Below are 16,517 nucleotides of genomic sequence, written 5' to 3' on the forward strand. Positions count from 1 at the left end.
TAAATACCAAATTACAAAGTACAATGTCATAATTAGAAACAACTTACGAGTTGTTTTCCCACTGCCTGTTTCTCCGACTACAACAAGTGTGTGGTTCTTTCTCACTTCATCCACCAGTCTCTTCTCAGCTGAAACAAATTAAATAATACATATATTACTAATCCAGTCAATATTATCATGTCTACAAGATGATGCCAATATCATTAAGCTCCATATCCAATATGCAATCCTTGAAATTAATTTCCCCCAGTTAGTCAAAAGGCTAGTTTACCATTGCAAGAGATATTATAGCCTATTCCTTTTGCTCCTTATTTGCCTTCCAAAAGTGAGCCAAATTCCAAATAAAGAAGTTACAAGGCATTTGATTTCTATACAAGTTTAATTAGACACTTACAGACTATCTTGCCTACTGCTAAAAAAAGGAACAAAAAAGTAAGATTTTTGGGACTTTAAATCATGGATAATGCATTAGAATGTACTAGAAAATTTGCAACAGTTCATATATTGTATCCACATTAAAAACTCCAACATATTTAGTTAGGACTAAGAAACTCTGAAGAAACAATGTATTTGAACATCAAATAAGGGATGGATGACTGGCAAATGGTCATTGGGTAGTCAATAATAGTGCTCAAGACAAAGTATCCTATGTCCTTAGCGTTTTCTACCAATTTCAGATTATATTCTCAAAGATTAAAGCATAAAATTTAAGATATCCACTGGACTAGGCTGACTAATTTGGATAGAGAATCAACAGGCAAACAGACCTAGCTTCAAATCCCAGTGGGATTAGAGACTCAAAATGCTTAAAGAAAGTTCGACCTTCAATAATTTGTTCAAAATTCAATCGATCACTTGTAGCTCCTTCAGTAAAACAAAAAAATATGCTTACCAATTGCTTATTTTAATAAAGGTGTTAACGTTCAGAATAAAAAAATAGTTTTGTTAAGTACAAACAAACTGTACTTTGGAAAAACAAAAATTATGATGGTACCAAACATCACATGCTACTATCAATATATGTGCACAAGAGTGACTTGAGTCTAATTTAGATCAGAATAGATATAATTTATAAACATATTATATGCCTAACTATTATGAATTTGCACATTTTGCAAAGATCAAGTTTTCTTGATAGTTGTTTCTTTCACTTGCTTTAATACAGTACTAAAGCCAGTGAATGAAACAACTATCAAGAAAACTTGATCTTCGCAAAATGTGCAAATGCATAATAGTTAGGCATATAATATATTTATGTGACAAGAGTCTAATTTAGATCATAATAGATATAAACATATTATATGCCTAACTATTACACATTTGCACATTTGGCAAAGATCAACTTTTCTCGATAGTTGTTTCTTTCACTGGCTTTAATACTACCAGTGAAAGAAACAACTATCAAGAAAAATTGATCTTAGCAAAATGTGCAATGCAGCCAGTGAAAAAAACAATTATCAAGAAAATGTGGAAATGCGTAGAAGTTAGGCATATGATATGTTTATATGACATGAGTCTAATTAGATCAGAATAGATATAAACATATTATATGCTTAACTATTACGCATTTGCACATTTTGCAAAATTCAAATTTTCCTGATTTGTTTCACATTAAATCCAGTGACAGAATTAAGAAACAACTACCAAGAAAACTTGATGTTTGCACAATGTGCAAATGCACAAAAGTTAGGCATATAACATGTTTATATCTATTCTGATCTAAATTTGCATCTTTATAGAAGGTGCCATTCAAGATTAAATAATATCCATAGTAATATGGCTGGAAAGTCATGCTGCATTCAAAACTTGGGGAAGACCAGACCAAGGACATGAAAACATTCTCAAAATGCAAGTTACAGCAGCAAGCAGATTTTATTTTACAGACAAATACACCAAATAACAGTACAAAGCCATAATTATTTCCTATAAATATTTTGCAGGAAGAGCAACCAACCGGAAGCAATGGGTAATGAGCGCCTCTGTTTCAAGATCCTTTGCTTTCTGAACACACATAATGGTTGAAATTTACAAATTAATATCTTATAACACAATTCAAAAGCTAAAATAAAATGTATTGTGTGCTGCATCAGGCATGCTAACAAATTAACAATCAATAAATAAAATTAGTGTAGCCATCCAATAAGTCGATATCATATATGAAGTGGTACAAGGAAGAGACATGCATGAATTTTTTGAGCTAGGACTATGGTAATTGTACAACTCTAAACCCTATAGGCATTTATGTTATGAATCAAAAGCCTATAGTTGTCCCTATTCTTAACTAATAAACTGATGGTATTGTTACAAATATGAAATCAAGGAAACAAATTATGATTTTTTTAAAATTTTGAATGGGAAGTTAATGATCTGGAATGTAATAAAAACATTAGTCGATATCTCAGGTGAGACAACCAAAGTAACCTCTAGAAAGAAGTGAATCTCATAAAGCCTATGTCATCAGTGTGTGTTGAAAGTTGAAACTAATTCAAGCACGACCATCAAGAGATAGATGAACCTCAATAACCTTGAAATCATCCAAATTTTGTGCTAAAACTGCAAACCAACTTAACGATGAACCTGTAGGAAGAAGCTTGGCCTCATAGAGTCTGACATGTTTTGGTAATAGAACAAGCACTATCACATCATCTTATATGCATTTCTGTGTGAGTTATGACATGTTTTCTGAGAACAAATTTCTGGGGCCTCAAAATCAAAGCCAAAAACATTAAAGGCATTTCAAACAATCAATAATCTCATAAATGAGATGGTAGCACAGGTTTTACCATAGTTATGGCTGATTACTGAGAATCCTGCTCAGAACAATTTTTACTGTAATTCTTTAAACAAAAAAAGGTGATTTGTCAAAAAACTACTGAAAAAAAAACTTTGGGAAGTTATTTCCTAAAAATCATGAAATATCACAAGCAAAAAAGACTAATTATTTTTTACCCATTTCCTGATCTTTCTGGAACCCTTATCATTTTCCCCTGCTCACAATTTTTTGTCACACTTATCTATATTGGCGGCCTGTTAATGGGCCTTCGTGAATTCATCCATTGTTGCACAAGACAAAGGAAGTAGATTGGATCAAACCAGAAGAAGGATGTATAAAAGTCAATTTTGACAGGGCTTCCAAGGGAAACCCTGGCCCTGATGGGCCAGGATGTGTTGCTCAGGATTGGACGAGGAGCATTTTGGCGATAGGAGCTCAAAAGCTTGTGGACAGGACAAATGCCAAGGCAGCTTTGCTCGCCATAAACCTAGTGAACAAATTGTCGATATCAAAGTTACATTTAGAAGGGGACTCTCAGATAATAGTTAATGCAATTATCAAAAAAGCACAGGTCTGGAAAATTAATAAATTTATCAAATTAATAAGAGCCAATTTAAATTTATTTACTGATTTCAAAATTACACATATGCAGAGAGACGGTAATAAGGTGACGAACACCCTATCAAAATGGGCAACTACAATTAATTCAAGTAATGAGTGTCGGATATGGGAATATTTTTGAGAGGTGCCTATTAAGGATGAGTGGGTACAGATTGGAGCCGAGGGATAGAGTAATTGAAATTCATTGAAGGCAATGAGATTTCGAAGACCTTTGAAGTGTGTGAGTGAAGTTTATGGGGACAGAGTAGATGAATAGAGATGTCATTTCAATTGGGAACTGGTAACGGTAGTTTGGTTGTTCCAGAGACAAGGTGGAGGCCAATTCTAACTTAACAACAAAGACACAACAGCTTGCATTTCTGGGCAAAATTACAAATGATGGATTAAAGAACAATTTTAAATTTAATAACCCAATGTTCTTTCAATTAATCGAAATGATGTTAGGAGAGGAATACGTGGCCGCGAAATACAGATATAGAACAAATGTGGATGTTGCCTCCCTGTTTTTGGCATGGCATTTGGAGCTTGGTGGAAAAGATGACACGTGTCAGATTATGAACTCGGCCGTGAAGAGAGTGTTGTTACGAGTTGAACACGTTCATTGCCATCTCTATTCCTACGGACGGCTTCACGACATGAGGTCGAGACTGGCTCTATGTGGCAAAGTATACTCCTCTGCGCCCCTTCCTACTTTGGAGTGCTGGTTGCAACAAGGAAGACAGGCGAGCAGAAGCACAACTTGGGTGGAACTTTGTCAAGGAGTACCTGATAGACAGGGAGACAGAACAAAGAATGGAGGACAATTCTGGGCAGGTACCAATAAGGAAGAAGCTGAAATTCAACAAGGGAGATCACTGGGAGGAGCGGACGAAGAAGGTAGATAAAACCATATAAGGAAAGTATGCACTTTGATTATATTTTGTTAGTTGAATTGAAAAATCTGTAAATTTAGCAAATACTGTTTGAACATTTTGTATATTTACCTTCAGTAGATTGCTTGGGGATTTGTATGGTAGTATGGAACATTTGTTGGTTGAACTGGGGTAAATTGGATTATTGGAGAGGAAGCTTTTGTGCAAATTAGTCATTAACAGACTTATTTTCATATACTGTATATTTTTTGCATTATTAATAATATAAATACATATTTCACTGATTAAAAAAAACACTTATCTATACTGGAAAACAGCAAGTTCTCAGTAGGTTCAAAAAATCAGTTCATGGCTAGCTATAGACACCATGAAGGTAATCAATGTTCAGGAGAGACAAAGGCATCTCCTAAGTTTTATTTATAAAACTGTGATCTATAAGTGATTATGGCGGAGGCATGACATCATGTCTTCTGATCTGCATCTCTATGTACATCAAAGGTGATCATTTTACACATTTCAAGGAGCACCCAATTCCCAAAAATATTTCATGTTGCAGTCATTTAATATAGGCACATTAGTCCTTATCACATGTACCTTGGGTGATTTACCTCTTTTTATGTTTGGCGTCACCTTTGTTGAATTATTACTTATATGTCATGCCCCCATAAGGAAAGAAGTAAAATATACTAAGCAGTTCACACTTAATAAGTAATTATTTATAGCTAATATTAGACAGCAATTAATTAGTGCAAGGCCGACCCAAATAAGTAATAAATATTAGCAATAATTATTTAAGGAAAGCTGACTTGAGTGTGGGCAGTAATGTCTCAAAAGAAGCCAACTGGAATTTACCATTTTCGGCACTTTCTTTCATTATTATTAATCAAAAGGCATCGGGTGTTATCAAGAGGGATCGGGTGTTACCAAGAAAGACAGCGGTAGTATAAGGAAGAGGTATCTCTTCAAAGTAGGAGATGTAACCTCCCCCACCCCCCTAAATGAAAGATATAAAAAGGAAGTGGAAGCCTGACTTGAAGGGCATCAAATCATATGAACATTTAATTGGAAATCAGATAAAATTAAAAAAATTAAAGCAAAAATCTGAGTTGGTGGTTATCAACCTTGAATTTGTAAGTTGTGTTTGATATGAATTAAGGAATGAAATAATTATTCCTTTGCTGAAGTTATACAGTAATGGCATTGTTTCCAGTCTAAGTATTGATTTTGGATTCAAGTGAAATTGTTGTATTTCTTCTCTGATAAATATGTGATGACATATTTAATAGTTAATCTATTTTGAATTGGATAGAAATGGCTGCAAAATAGGAAGGCTGATCAACCTTTCAAGTTCACGACAGGTGAGGACCCAACCTATCTTTCATCAAGTACACCACCTTGAGACAAAGCGCTCATGGGCCTGGAGGCATATGTGTTCTCCCAGGCTTGGTGGAGAGGGCAATCTCATACTCTTATCAAGCACTCCACCCTGAGATGGAGAGCGGTGGGCTGGGATGCTGATCAGTGCTCCTACGCTTGATCAAGGAGGATGGAGCACCTCCAAGATGGACTAAGGGATGGAGTGGACCACTTTCCACCCATGCTCTTGCGATACAGGGATAGCTATCCTTGAGATTGTGATTTGCAAAGTTCCTATCTAATTCCTCATACGATTGCTATAGGAATATACTTTGAATAATTAGTAATGATATCGGTTGTGCATTCATATATATGTTATTGGATCCCTAACCCATATGAAAATAGTCTCATGAATTACGTTTTCAAGTGTTGATTAACATGATTGCAAGATTTAAGCTAGGGTTAATCTTGTTAAAGACATTTCAAATGGTAAATGTATACTCTTAACTGTATTATATCTCTTATTTCAATTGAACTAGTGATTTTAGGTGAAAATATAGAATATCCCCAAAAGGGACATTATAAGATGGAAGTTGAAACCATATTGAGGAACCAGAGACAGCTAAGGCAGCTGGAATTGGAGCAACATAATGTTTGAGGTCTCAATAGATTTGTATTGTATTGAAAGGCCCAAGTCTAAGGTATATTGAAGCTCATGAAACTTAATCAATTTTCATTGTGGATGTCATCTATTATCATTGTTGTGTGATTAGATAATCTTTAATGAGACCCCCAAACATAAACTACATCAAAACGTACAACCAAATTTCAATCCTTTCTATCTTCCACCAAGAGATTAGACCCTAGAAGATTTTAAAGTAGAACATAATGGCAAAGGAAGCCTTGTGGAAATACTAACAGAAATATGAGGAAATACTAACTTGGAGTTATCTGGGCCACCTGGAGACATGTTAAGTAAAGTCAAAAGGCTAGTTAATATTGTTGAGTGTGATATTAGCAGGAAAAGGCGTACGTAAACTTTTAATATGTGGTTGATTTTAGCTCATGTCAATAACATTCCCATCCATTGCTCTTTAGGAAAATGCAAATACCATAGACATAAGGAAGCAGTCAGAGTAGAACCCAAAGATGAAGAAACTGCACATGAAAATGAGCTCACTTTTGTAGGAGCATCAGCTCAAGCTCTGAAAAATCTAACTTAACTGAATTAAAAGATGATATTTTGCCAGTGAATAATCAGACTTTTTTTGTAATCTTACATCATGGCATATAAGTCTAGATGAAAATCTCCATCATGCTTCAAAACTCTACCGAGCTAAAACAAAATGAGGAAATAAGCTTACAAACATAAAACTTAATTTAATTATTCTTAATATACTGAGTCTAGTAAGCTTGTGGTGTATATATGCAACATGTGTCGGTAATCTTGAGAATTGTTCTTAAGATTTTGAGCCCAAGTCATGCTCAAAAGTACCCTGTTAAACCTGGTTCACAATCAAATGTACTCCATTTCTGTTACACCATGAACTTGAACTTGACCTTGGATGTCCGTTAGTGTTATAGGTCACCATGATGTCACGAACAGGTGTGAGTTGAGTACTAGTAGCACTTAACATTTGTATTTCTCCACACTAAATAATGATTCAGTTGCAACATATTTCAATACAGGCCTTCCAAAACAATATTGAAATAAATACCTTATAAAAGAGTCATCTTCACCCTTTCGCTTCAAGTTTCTGGAAATGGCAGAGCTGTTGTTGAAAGGTGAAGCTGGCACAGAAGGCATATTGGCCGATGAATTTTCTGTCATAAACCAAAGTCAGGACTCTTCGTATTTCTGCTGTCACAAAAACTACAAAAAACAAGACACAAAACACTACATTTGCTGTGCAACTCTTTGTAAACGAAAAAATGGTTAGCCAGTAATTTAACACACATGGAACTGAAATTTATTTATCCAGCTTACAAGACTGAAAATGCAATAGGTTTGTACAATTTAATGGAGTCTCTCAATAGCTGTGTAAGTTTTCTTTCCATGCTTTAAACACATTGTAACCTTTAGGCTCTATGCTGTACAGCAGGAGCGGACTCAATTAACGTATTGGTTCTTCAATTCTCTTGCAATTTGCATTCTTCTGCCTCCAATGTCAAAACCCTTAATTATTCTCTCTTCTCCCTTTATTTTTTAATTAATCTTCTTAAGGTTTTAATGGTATTTTTTAACTGTTAATAACTATTTTTAGGTTTTTCAATGGAGGAGATTTTAAATATTATTTTTTTTAAATTGTATGTATTAATTTAAATTATTGTATTAAAAGAATTTTCAATATCATAAGGTTTTGATGATGTTTTTATAAAACAAGGGATGCAAGCGTCGTGTTCCTGCCGATGGTGTGTTGTTGGAAGCATGTGGAAGAATGCTTTAAAATGTTGGAGGAAGTTTAATGGAAACTTTAAGATGTATGAAATCTATTGTGACTTGTTAAGAGAAACCAAAAAACATCATTCTCATTATTGCTATAAAAAATGAAGCTCCAGTCAAAGGAGAAAAACGAATTGAACATTTCCATTATAGCCAAAAAGGCACACATATTGTTACACCTGTTGAATTGTTTGGGTTGATTGAACAAAAACTGTTTTTTAGCAAACAATGCAGAAATATCACATGATTTAATACAGTAGGTAATACATTTAACTTGTTAAATGCCTAAAATTTATATTTATTGTCTGCAAAAATAGGTGCCAAGTCCGAATACTTTCTCAGAAGCTTTCCAAATAGTTATCCTTTTCTCTCGATCAGATGTTGTCAAAAGATGATGTTACTTAATTGAAGACAAGGATAGGAGTCTGTCTAAGCAATGCATCAATCAAGCCAAAAAATTGTATTTAAGAGATAGTATTTGAAATGAATAAGATATGGAATCAACCTACAAGATTAGAACAAAAATTAGTGATTTCATAGAAATTGCAGGACTTTATTTTGTCAACGATGCTGATGAGAGAAATGGACAGAGATTGCAAGAAACTGACACACAACACACAAGATATTCATATAGTTCAATCAACATAATAGAATGCAAATGACAGAATGAGTGCTATGCAGAATATGACCTGATGGTGTATGTCTCAGGTGATGTCTTCTTATTTCTGCTGTCAGGACTCTTCGTATTTCTGCTGTCACAAAAACTACAAAAAACAAGACACAAAACACTGCATTTGATGTGCAACTCTTTGTAAACGAAAAAATGGTTAGCCAATAATTTAACACACATAAAACTGAAATTTATCTATCCAGCTTCCAAGACTGAAAATGCAATAGGTTTGTACAATTTAATGGAGTCTCTCAATAGCTGTGCAAGTTTTCTTTCCATTCTTTAAACACATTGTAACCTTTAGGCTCTATGCTGTACAGCAGGAGCGGACTCAATTAACGTATTGGTTCTTCAATTCTCTTGCAATTTACATTCTTCTGCCTCCAATGTCAAAACCCTTAATTATTCTCTCTTCTCCCTTCATTTTTTAATTAATCTTCTTAAGGTTTTAATTGTATTTTTTAATTGTTAATAACTATTTTTAGGTTTTTCAATGGAGGAGATTTTAAATATAATTATTTTTAAATTGTATGTATTAATTTAAATAATTTAAATTTAAATTATTGTATTAAAAGAATTTTCAATATCATAAGGTTTTGATGATGTTTTTATAAAAAAAATAATTTAATGTTTTAATATAATATATTTATTTTTATGGGCTCCCATGATAATTTATTTGGACGCATTGTAAATTGTTATTTAAATTATGTGTCCCCTACTAATTATATAACGTAAGGGAGAAAATTTTATAGCCATGCTTAATTTCCATACATTTTGAGTATATAGCAATTAGGTTGTCTTTTTTGCATTGACTAGAGTGCAAGATGGTGCATTTTGTGTGGAACTTGGCAAATAACTCTATCCCAACATGTCCATATCATCGTTCATTCCCAAGATCAACATTTGAGCTCCACATCTAGTTGTTCATTGCTTAGTTCAAATTTCCAAGTGTCAACTTGACCCAAGTCATTTCTACACACAAATTTGAACCCCAAACTTTTAAATTTGATTTTTTACTTTCAGCCAACATTTATCTTCCTTACTAGTTGTTATAAACCAACAAAAGTTCAACTTATTTTAAATTGCACACTAGGGTGGTGTATATAAGAACTAACCCTAATTAATTTAAATAAAGAGGATTATCATATGAGAACATCTTAGAGCATCCCAATTGCACCATCATCTAAGGTATATTGCTTGATTGCTTGATATCTTCAATAGTTGTTCCAAATTCCAAACCCATTTCATCAATCTACCCAAGCGTTTGATTGAGGAGAATATTACCTCACAATTCGATAGATTCCCTAAAGGTGTTTATAAGCACCACTAGTTCTATAAGTTCAAGTCTATGTGCACCATTTCATTTCTATATGCACAAAGATCAAGTCTGCAAATGTGGCTCTAAACTAGAGAAATGTACAATCAATTTGTAGTTTTTGAGGCATTCGTTTAATCAAAACCCTAAAATTCTAGCATAATGTGGAATCATTTTTTAACATTATTTGCAACATATTGTAAGATTTAAATTTGGACTAATTGTGTCACATTTATTAAATTCATTTAATTTTTATAATAATAAAATATTTTATTAATTCCTAATCCCAACTCATTTATATAGGTTCATTATTTATTTAAATATTTTATTTTTCAATAAGCCAGATGTTTATGAGAGTGGTTTAATTGTTAGAATAAGTCAAAACTGGATCATGTGTGTGCTGCTATGTGGCAAAGAGTTTGAGTTGTGACAATGACTGGACATAGATCTGTCCTCCTTCTCTAGTGAGTTGTCATTCTTATGTAGTTAGATGTCAGTTTGTATAACAGATTTATAAAGAATCTGTTAGCTACGTATTTGAATAAATAAAAATTACTTTATCAATAAAAATCAAGCATTGAATTTCTCTGTTCTACTTCTTATTTTCTGTTTTATGTATGCTTTGTTGTTCTGTGTTTCTATCTTGGTATCAAAGCTTGGTGATAGATAGAAGGTTGAAAGAGACCAGAAGATTTTGTGAAGAACTTTGAGAAGAAATCTTAGTTCATAGCTATAATTGGAGCTACTGCTGCTGCAGGCAAACACCAGATTAACTGTTGGTTGAGAAAGGAACCTATTGCTGAGTTGCTACTGTGAAGTTTGTTGCTGCTGAAGTGAAGTTTGGTGCTGCTATGGTCAATTTGAGTATTTGTAATAGTTTGAAGGTTGTGTGAGTTTTTTCTTTTTTTCTTTTTGTGGAGGAGATTTTCAAAAAGAGGCATCTATTCTAAGGTTTTGTGCAGCTGTAAAAAGTTAAGATAATGTCAGCTATTGTTGAAGAACCACCAGATGGTGATGATGATTTCTTTGAAGATGACAAACGTGTTCTATTTTGAAGAGGCCAATGTGATGTCCCCAAACAAGACTCCCACGTCAAGTATTATTAATATTGAGAAAGCTCCTTGTATTATCTTTATAATGAAGTTGATGCAATTGAAACCAAATGGTTTGAGCCCAATGTATTAATAATGATCAAGATTCAAGATTATTATCACATTGATCGGCATAACCAATAAGGGCTTCATATTCAGACAGTATGATTATATAAGGAGATCATTTCTTCATTACAGTTATGGTAATGAATTGAAAGCTTGTCAATGAATCCAACTAGTGCCAGGTCTACCAAGGACAATACATACTATCAAAGAAGTCCGTATCTCTGTCAGGATCAGTAAATGCCAGTTAGCCACTATCAATCATGTGTAAATCCATAACAGCATCACAATCATAATATGGGTACCACACATAAGTGTACTTATCATAATCGATCATTCATCCTTATCGTTGTGCAATAAAGTTAAGAATATGGATTACCATATCAACAAGACATGGTTATAGACAATGATCAACTAATCGGATGATTAGTTATTCGATAAAATTGAGTGAGATATGGAAGAGGAACAAGCCGATTAAAAGAAATATATAGGGAGAGTATTCAGACATTTACATAAAAGGAAGAGAATTGGATGAAAGCAATCAGAGGGTAACAATAGTAGTGGCCAGCATCAATATTGCTCAGCGATAAAAAGAGATCAACGTTAAAATATAGAAATGGCCTTGGCATTAATAAGAGCATTTTATTTTTAGTTTTGGGAAGAATGGAAGTCATAAGAGGCAGAAGGAGCTAAGAAGAAAAGACAACGCCACTGTTCTCGCAGAAGTATAATCAGACAGTGTTCAGACTGAGACTACAGACTAGAAAAAGCAACGATCTTATAAAGAAATAAGCCACACCGCGTAGTCAATATACTTGATGGAAAAGAATTAGAGGCCCATTCGATACATGTCTTCATCCAGATAATCAAAGGAACTGCAGGATATAATCCACAAATTGGCACTTTAATCTACGAAGCTGCGGACTATCTTATACCAATACAAGACATTTCCGGCACCCTTCATTCATAGCAAAGTCACATTAAGGATAGACGGGGATCTATTGTAAGTGAAATACCTTGGAGTTTGGAATTTCCGATATCGAGCAAGGGAAGAAGATGTATACTTGAATAGAGGGAAGCGATCATTATAAATGCATGGACCCATTATAAGAAGAATATTGATATGGGGATGAGCTATTTACTGTCAGATTCGGGCCTATCTAATAGAGCAGAAGTCTACAATATAAAAGCACATATCTCAAGTATATAAATCAGAGAACGTCATCAGGATAAGTTCCATCTTTCAAAATTATTCTTAGCATTATGATTTAAATATTATAGTAAAATGTCTTTAAAATCGATGAAACTATATTTATAAATGTATTACAATTCTCACTTTATGTTAGAATTTGTGTTGCAGGGCTAAACCAAGGTAAATCCGAAATGGGGATATTACAGCCAATGCTTTCAAGATACGAAAAGATGCAGTAGAGGCTAGATAGTTGCTCAATAATCTAAAGCGCTAACAGATCAAAGGAACTACACCTCATTGGAGTTAATAAGACATATATGTGAGGATTGGTGTCCAATAGTTCAGGGAAGATCTAAAAATCTAGAAGTTCAGCATCGTGCCTTTACGAGAGTGATGAGACACTTCATGTGCAAATGGTGTCCAATGATGTTGAGAACTTCGATGATAGCTGCATGACTATACCAGCAATTGGGAGCAACTTGAAGAATCTTACTGGTCTATGAACTATTTTCAAAGAATAGCTTCTATATAATGTACTGTTTCGTTTATGTAGCTAGTCAGTTTTGTATTATGTAGAGATTTGTTAGGAGTCCATCTAAATTCAATTATTCCTTAAAGGGGAGTGTTAGAATAAGTCAAAACTGAATCATGTGTGTTGCGTATGTGGCAAAGAGTTTAAGTTGCAAACAATGACTAACATAGGTCTGTCATCCTTCTCTAATTAGCTGTCATTCCTCTGTAGTTAGTTGTCAGTTTGTATAACAGATTTATCAAAAATCTGTTCACTACATATTTGTATAAATAAACATTACTTTATCAATAAAAATCAAGCATTGAATTTCTCTATTTTACTTCATCTTATTTTATGTTTTATGTATGCTTTGTTGTTCTGTTTTTCTATCTTCAATTTCCTTACACAAAATAGTGAAATTGACTTTCTTACATTCCAAACGGTTTTGTGCTTGAGCTTTATCCTTCATCCTTAGGGTTTGTAGATTCTACCTTGTTTGTACCAAATTTTTTTGCACCTTTATCCTTAATTAAGTACACAGACATTAAGACAAACAGTTTGCAAGCTTCTGAATTTGAAGGAGCTTTTTCGTTGCAAGTTTATGCCCTTCCAATATGGATAGGTTTTATGATATAATGTTTCCAGATTCAGGCTTGACAATGTTTTCTTAACCAAAGAAGCTGGAAGTTTTATTTTCAGATTTCATAGAGTTTGCATTGCATAGATAATCATAAAGTGTTCACAAGAATGTATAAGGCAAACCGACTAAATTTCATTGAACTCAGAGAAATTGTTCATATAAAAATTACAAATACAATTTTATCATAAATCTAACCTTAATACATCTGAAGCTTTCATAGTCCAATCTGAATATTCTGCATGATATTCATTCAGTATTGAACTTCTATTGACCTGTGAAAGAACACGTCGCAGCTCAACAGCATTACAACCTCTGCAATAATCCTTCAGTTAAATGTCCCTATTTTATATACAAACCCTACTGATAAAATCAAATATTCAGCTACAGGAGTTGTCGATTTTTGTTGCTCAAACTCTTGCAAGTTCTTTGAAGTCGAGCCAACTCTTCATCCTTCCCAGCAGCTAATAAAAGACTGTCAAAATAGCCTTATGTTGGGCTGGTAGTATCTCCAAAGTTCCAAACTGCTTCTTTGATGGCTACAACCCAATCTGAAGGTAAACGCCACAAAGTGTCCTTCTACAAGGGCTCCACTTGGCTGTAGATGGACATGCCTTGCTTGGAAATCACAACACCTCTCAACAGGGCCTCCAACTCCACGTTTAGAGTCCTCGATTGAGACTCAATGCCAAACTTTAATACTCCACCAAAAAAGGATAATACTATATTTCAGAGCGTCCCATACTTTCCTTATTTACAAGCGCTGTAAAAACCCAGTGTTCACGCTAAGGCGGTGACAATAGCCCATGATTTTCTTTAGAAGACGGCGTGCACTGTATGTCTATGCTAACTTTTTTCAGAGAACCCTGCATGACATCCGACTCTCAATAAAAACTACTCTCATATATACCAGCAATCGCACCTTGGTCTGCAAATGGATATGCAAATAGGTTTAGAAGGTCATTTGGGATAATTTTATTCTATTTTTACATAAATAATATTTATGTAGTGCATAAGGCTATTTTGTAGGTCATTTAGTATAATGTTGTTTGTAGAATAAAGGTCTTAATAAAGAAGTGAGAGTTTTAAATTAACTATGTATCTACTTACAAGAATCCAAACATAACTGAAACATAACTTAAAGAAGTGAAGGCTATTTTTCCTCCTTCAGCTGTCATCCTGATGATGAATCATGGAGTGCAATTCGAAACGTTGATGAAAAAACTCCTACACAGTTGAATCTAGAAGCATATATTAATTTAGCATGGACTGTGGAAATCTCATCTCTCCAATTGAAACAAAATCTCTGAACTCATGTTACGTTTGTGATAGTGAGAGAAGGGGAGAAGGGGAAAGAGGGGGATAAAAAGGGATAAATAAAGATAGAGAGGCAAGGAGATAAAGATATAGGTGATGAGGAAGAAAAGGAGTGAAAGGGAGAGTGATGGATGGATATAGAGAGTGAGACGTGTTTAGAAATAGGAGTGAGGAAGATAGAGGTAGAGATGAAGATAGAGCAAGAGAAAAAAAGGGAGAGAAAAGAGATAGAAAAAGAGAGGGAGAGGGAGATATAAAGATAGAGGGAGATATAAAGATGGAGAGAGAGGGAGATAGAAAGTGAAAGATAGAGATATAGAGAAAGGGGGGAGAGGGAGAAAGAAAGAGGTAAAGAAAAATAGGGATCTAGAGATAGACAAACAAAGGTGGAGAGAGGGAGAGAGAAATAGAGAGAGAGGGAGAGAGGGAGAGAGAAAGAGTGAGAGATAGAGATATATGGCAAGAAAAAAGAGATAGATATAGATATATGAGAAGAGAAAGGGAGAGAGAGTAGGGGTAGAAAGATAGATGGGGGGATAGGGAGTGAGAAAGGGAGAGAGATGGCAAGAGATGGAGAGAGAGAGAGAGAGAGAGAGAGAGAGAGAGAGAGAGAGAGAGAGAGAGAGAGAGAGAGAGAGAGAGAGAGAGAGAGAGAGAGGTGGAGAAATGGGTTGAGAGTGGGAAAGAAGAAGAGGGGGGAGAGAGGGAGAAATAGCTCAATATATTTAGAGAGAGAAAGATTGAAAGGAAAAATATAGAGAGGTATTAGGAGAGATTGAGTAAATAAGAGAGTTTGATAATGAGATATCAATAGAGAGGGAGAGGGAGAGATAAGGAGATATTGAATGGGCAAGAGTGAGAGAGAAAGAAGGTAACAAAAAGATGAGAGAGAGAGAGAGAGAGAGAGAGAGAGAGAGAGAGAGGGGGGGAGTGTGTATGTGTGTGTGAGAGAGAGACATATATGTAGAGAGATATAGCGAGGGAGATAAATATGTATAAATAGATAGTGAGGGAGGAAGAAAAGCAAAGAAAATATATGGAGAGAAGTAGAGAGATACAAAGAGGGAGTGATAGGGAGAGAGGGGAAGAGGGAAAGAGAAGAAGAGATAGGGCTATAAAGAGGGAGAAATAGTGATAGAAATGAGAGATGGAGATATAGATATAGGTTGGTAAAGATAAAGGGGGGTGAGAGAGATGTATATAGAGATGGTAAGATAAATATACCTTGGGAAAGATATAAAGTGTGATCTAGAGAGATGTAGAAATAGAGACATGGAGGGGAAAATGAGGAGTTTCTATGTGTGTGATTAAGACAGGGATATACAAATCGAGATAGAGAGTAAGAGATATATAAATCAATAAAGAGGGTTGGAGAGAGAGAGGGAGAGAAATGGAGAGAGGGCAGAGGTGCAACAAAGATATATAGAAAGAGAGAGCAGTGAGGAGAGAGGGTGAGAAGGAAAGATAGGGATAGAATGAGGGGTAGGGAGAGAGAGATGGATATAGTAGGAAAGACAGAGAGGGGAGAGAGAGATGCAAGGAGAGGTAAAGAGATAGAGATATGGGCAAGAGATAAAGGAGAAGATAGAGGTGGAGATGGTGTTAGAATGCACTGAGAGGGGGGGTGAATCAGTTTACTAATAGTAACAACAATTA

The 16,517-nt window shown here is 34.6% G+C and overlaps 1 protein-coding gene across 3 annotated transcripts in view; it reads right to left on the minus strand.

Moving 5' to 3' along the window:
• The window catches only part of LOC131045330 (pre-mRNA-splicing factor ATP-dependent RNA helicase DEAH10), a 103,565-nt gene extending 89,055 nt beyond the window's left edge, over positions 1-14,510 (minus strand). The window contains exons 1-5 of one of the 3 annotated variants that reach the window (XM_057978905.2): positions 13,743-14,509; positions 8,755-8,829; positions 7,341-7,446; positions 1,955-2,001; positions 48-128 (exon numbers count right to left, since the gene is read on the minus strand). In XM_057978905.2, the coding sequence (XP_057834888.2) occupies positions 48-128; positions 1,955-2,001; positions 7,341-7,429 (217 nt within the window). In that variant the 5' untranslated portion in view covers positions 7,430-7,446; positions 8,755-8,829; positions 13,743-14,509. Of the gene's footprint in view, positions 1-47; positions 129-1,954; positions 2,002-7,340; positions 7,453-8,754; positions 8,830-13,742 lie in introns of those variants that run through there. The other 2 variants (XM_057978906.2, XM_057978907.2) reach the window with 2 other exon arrangements.
• Positions 14,511-16,517: the final 2,007 nt, after the last annotated feature.

The sequence above is a fragment of the Cryptomeria japonica genome, chromosome 8, assembly GCF_030272615.1.
Source record: "Cryptomeria japonica chromosome 8, Sugi_1.0, whole genome shotgun sequence".
Taxonomy (NCBI): Eukaryota; Viridiplantae; Streptophyta; class Pinopsida; order Cupressales; family Cupressaceae; genus Cryptomeria; species Cryptomeria japonica.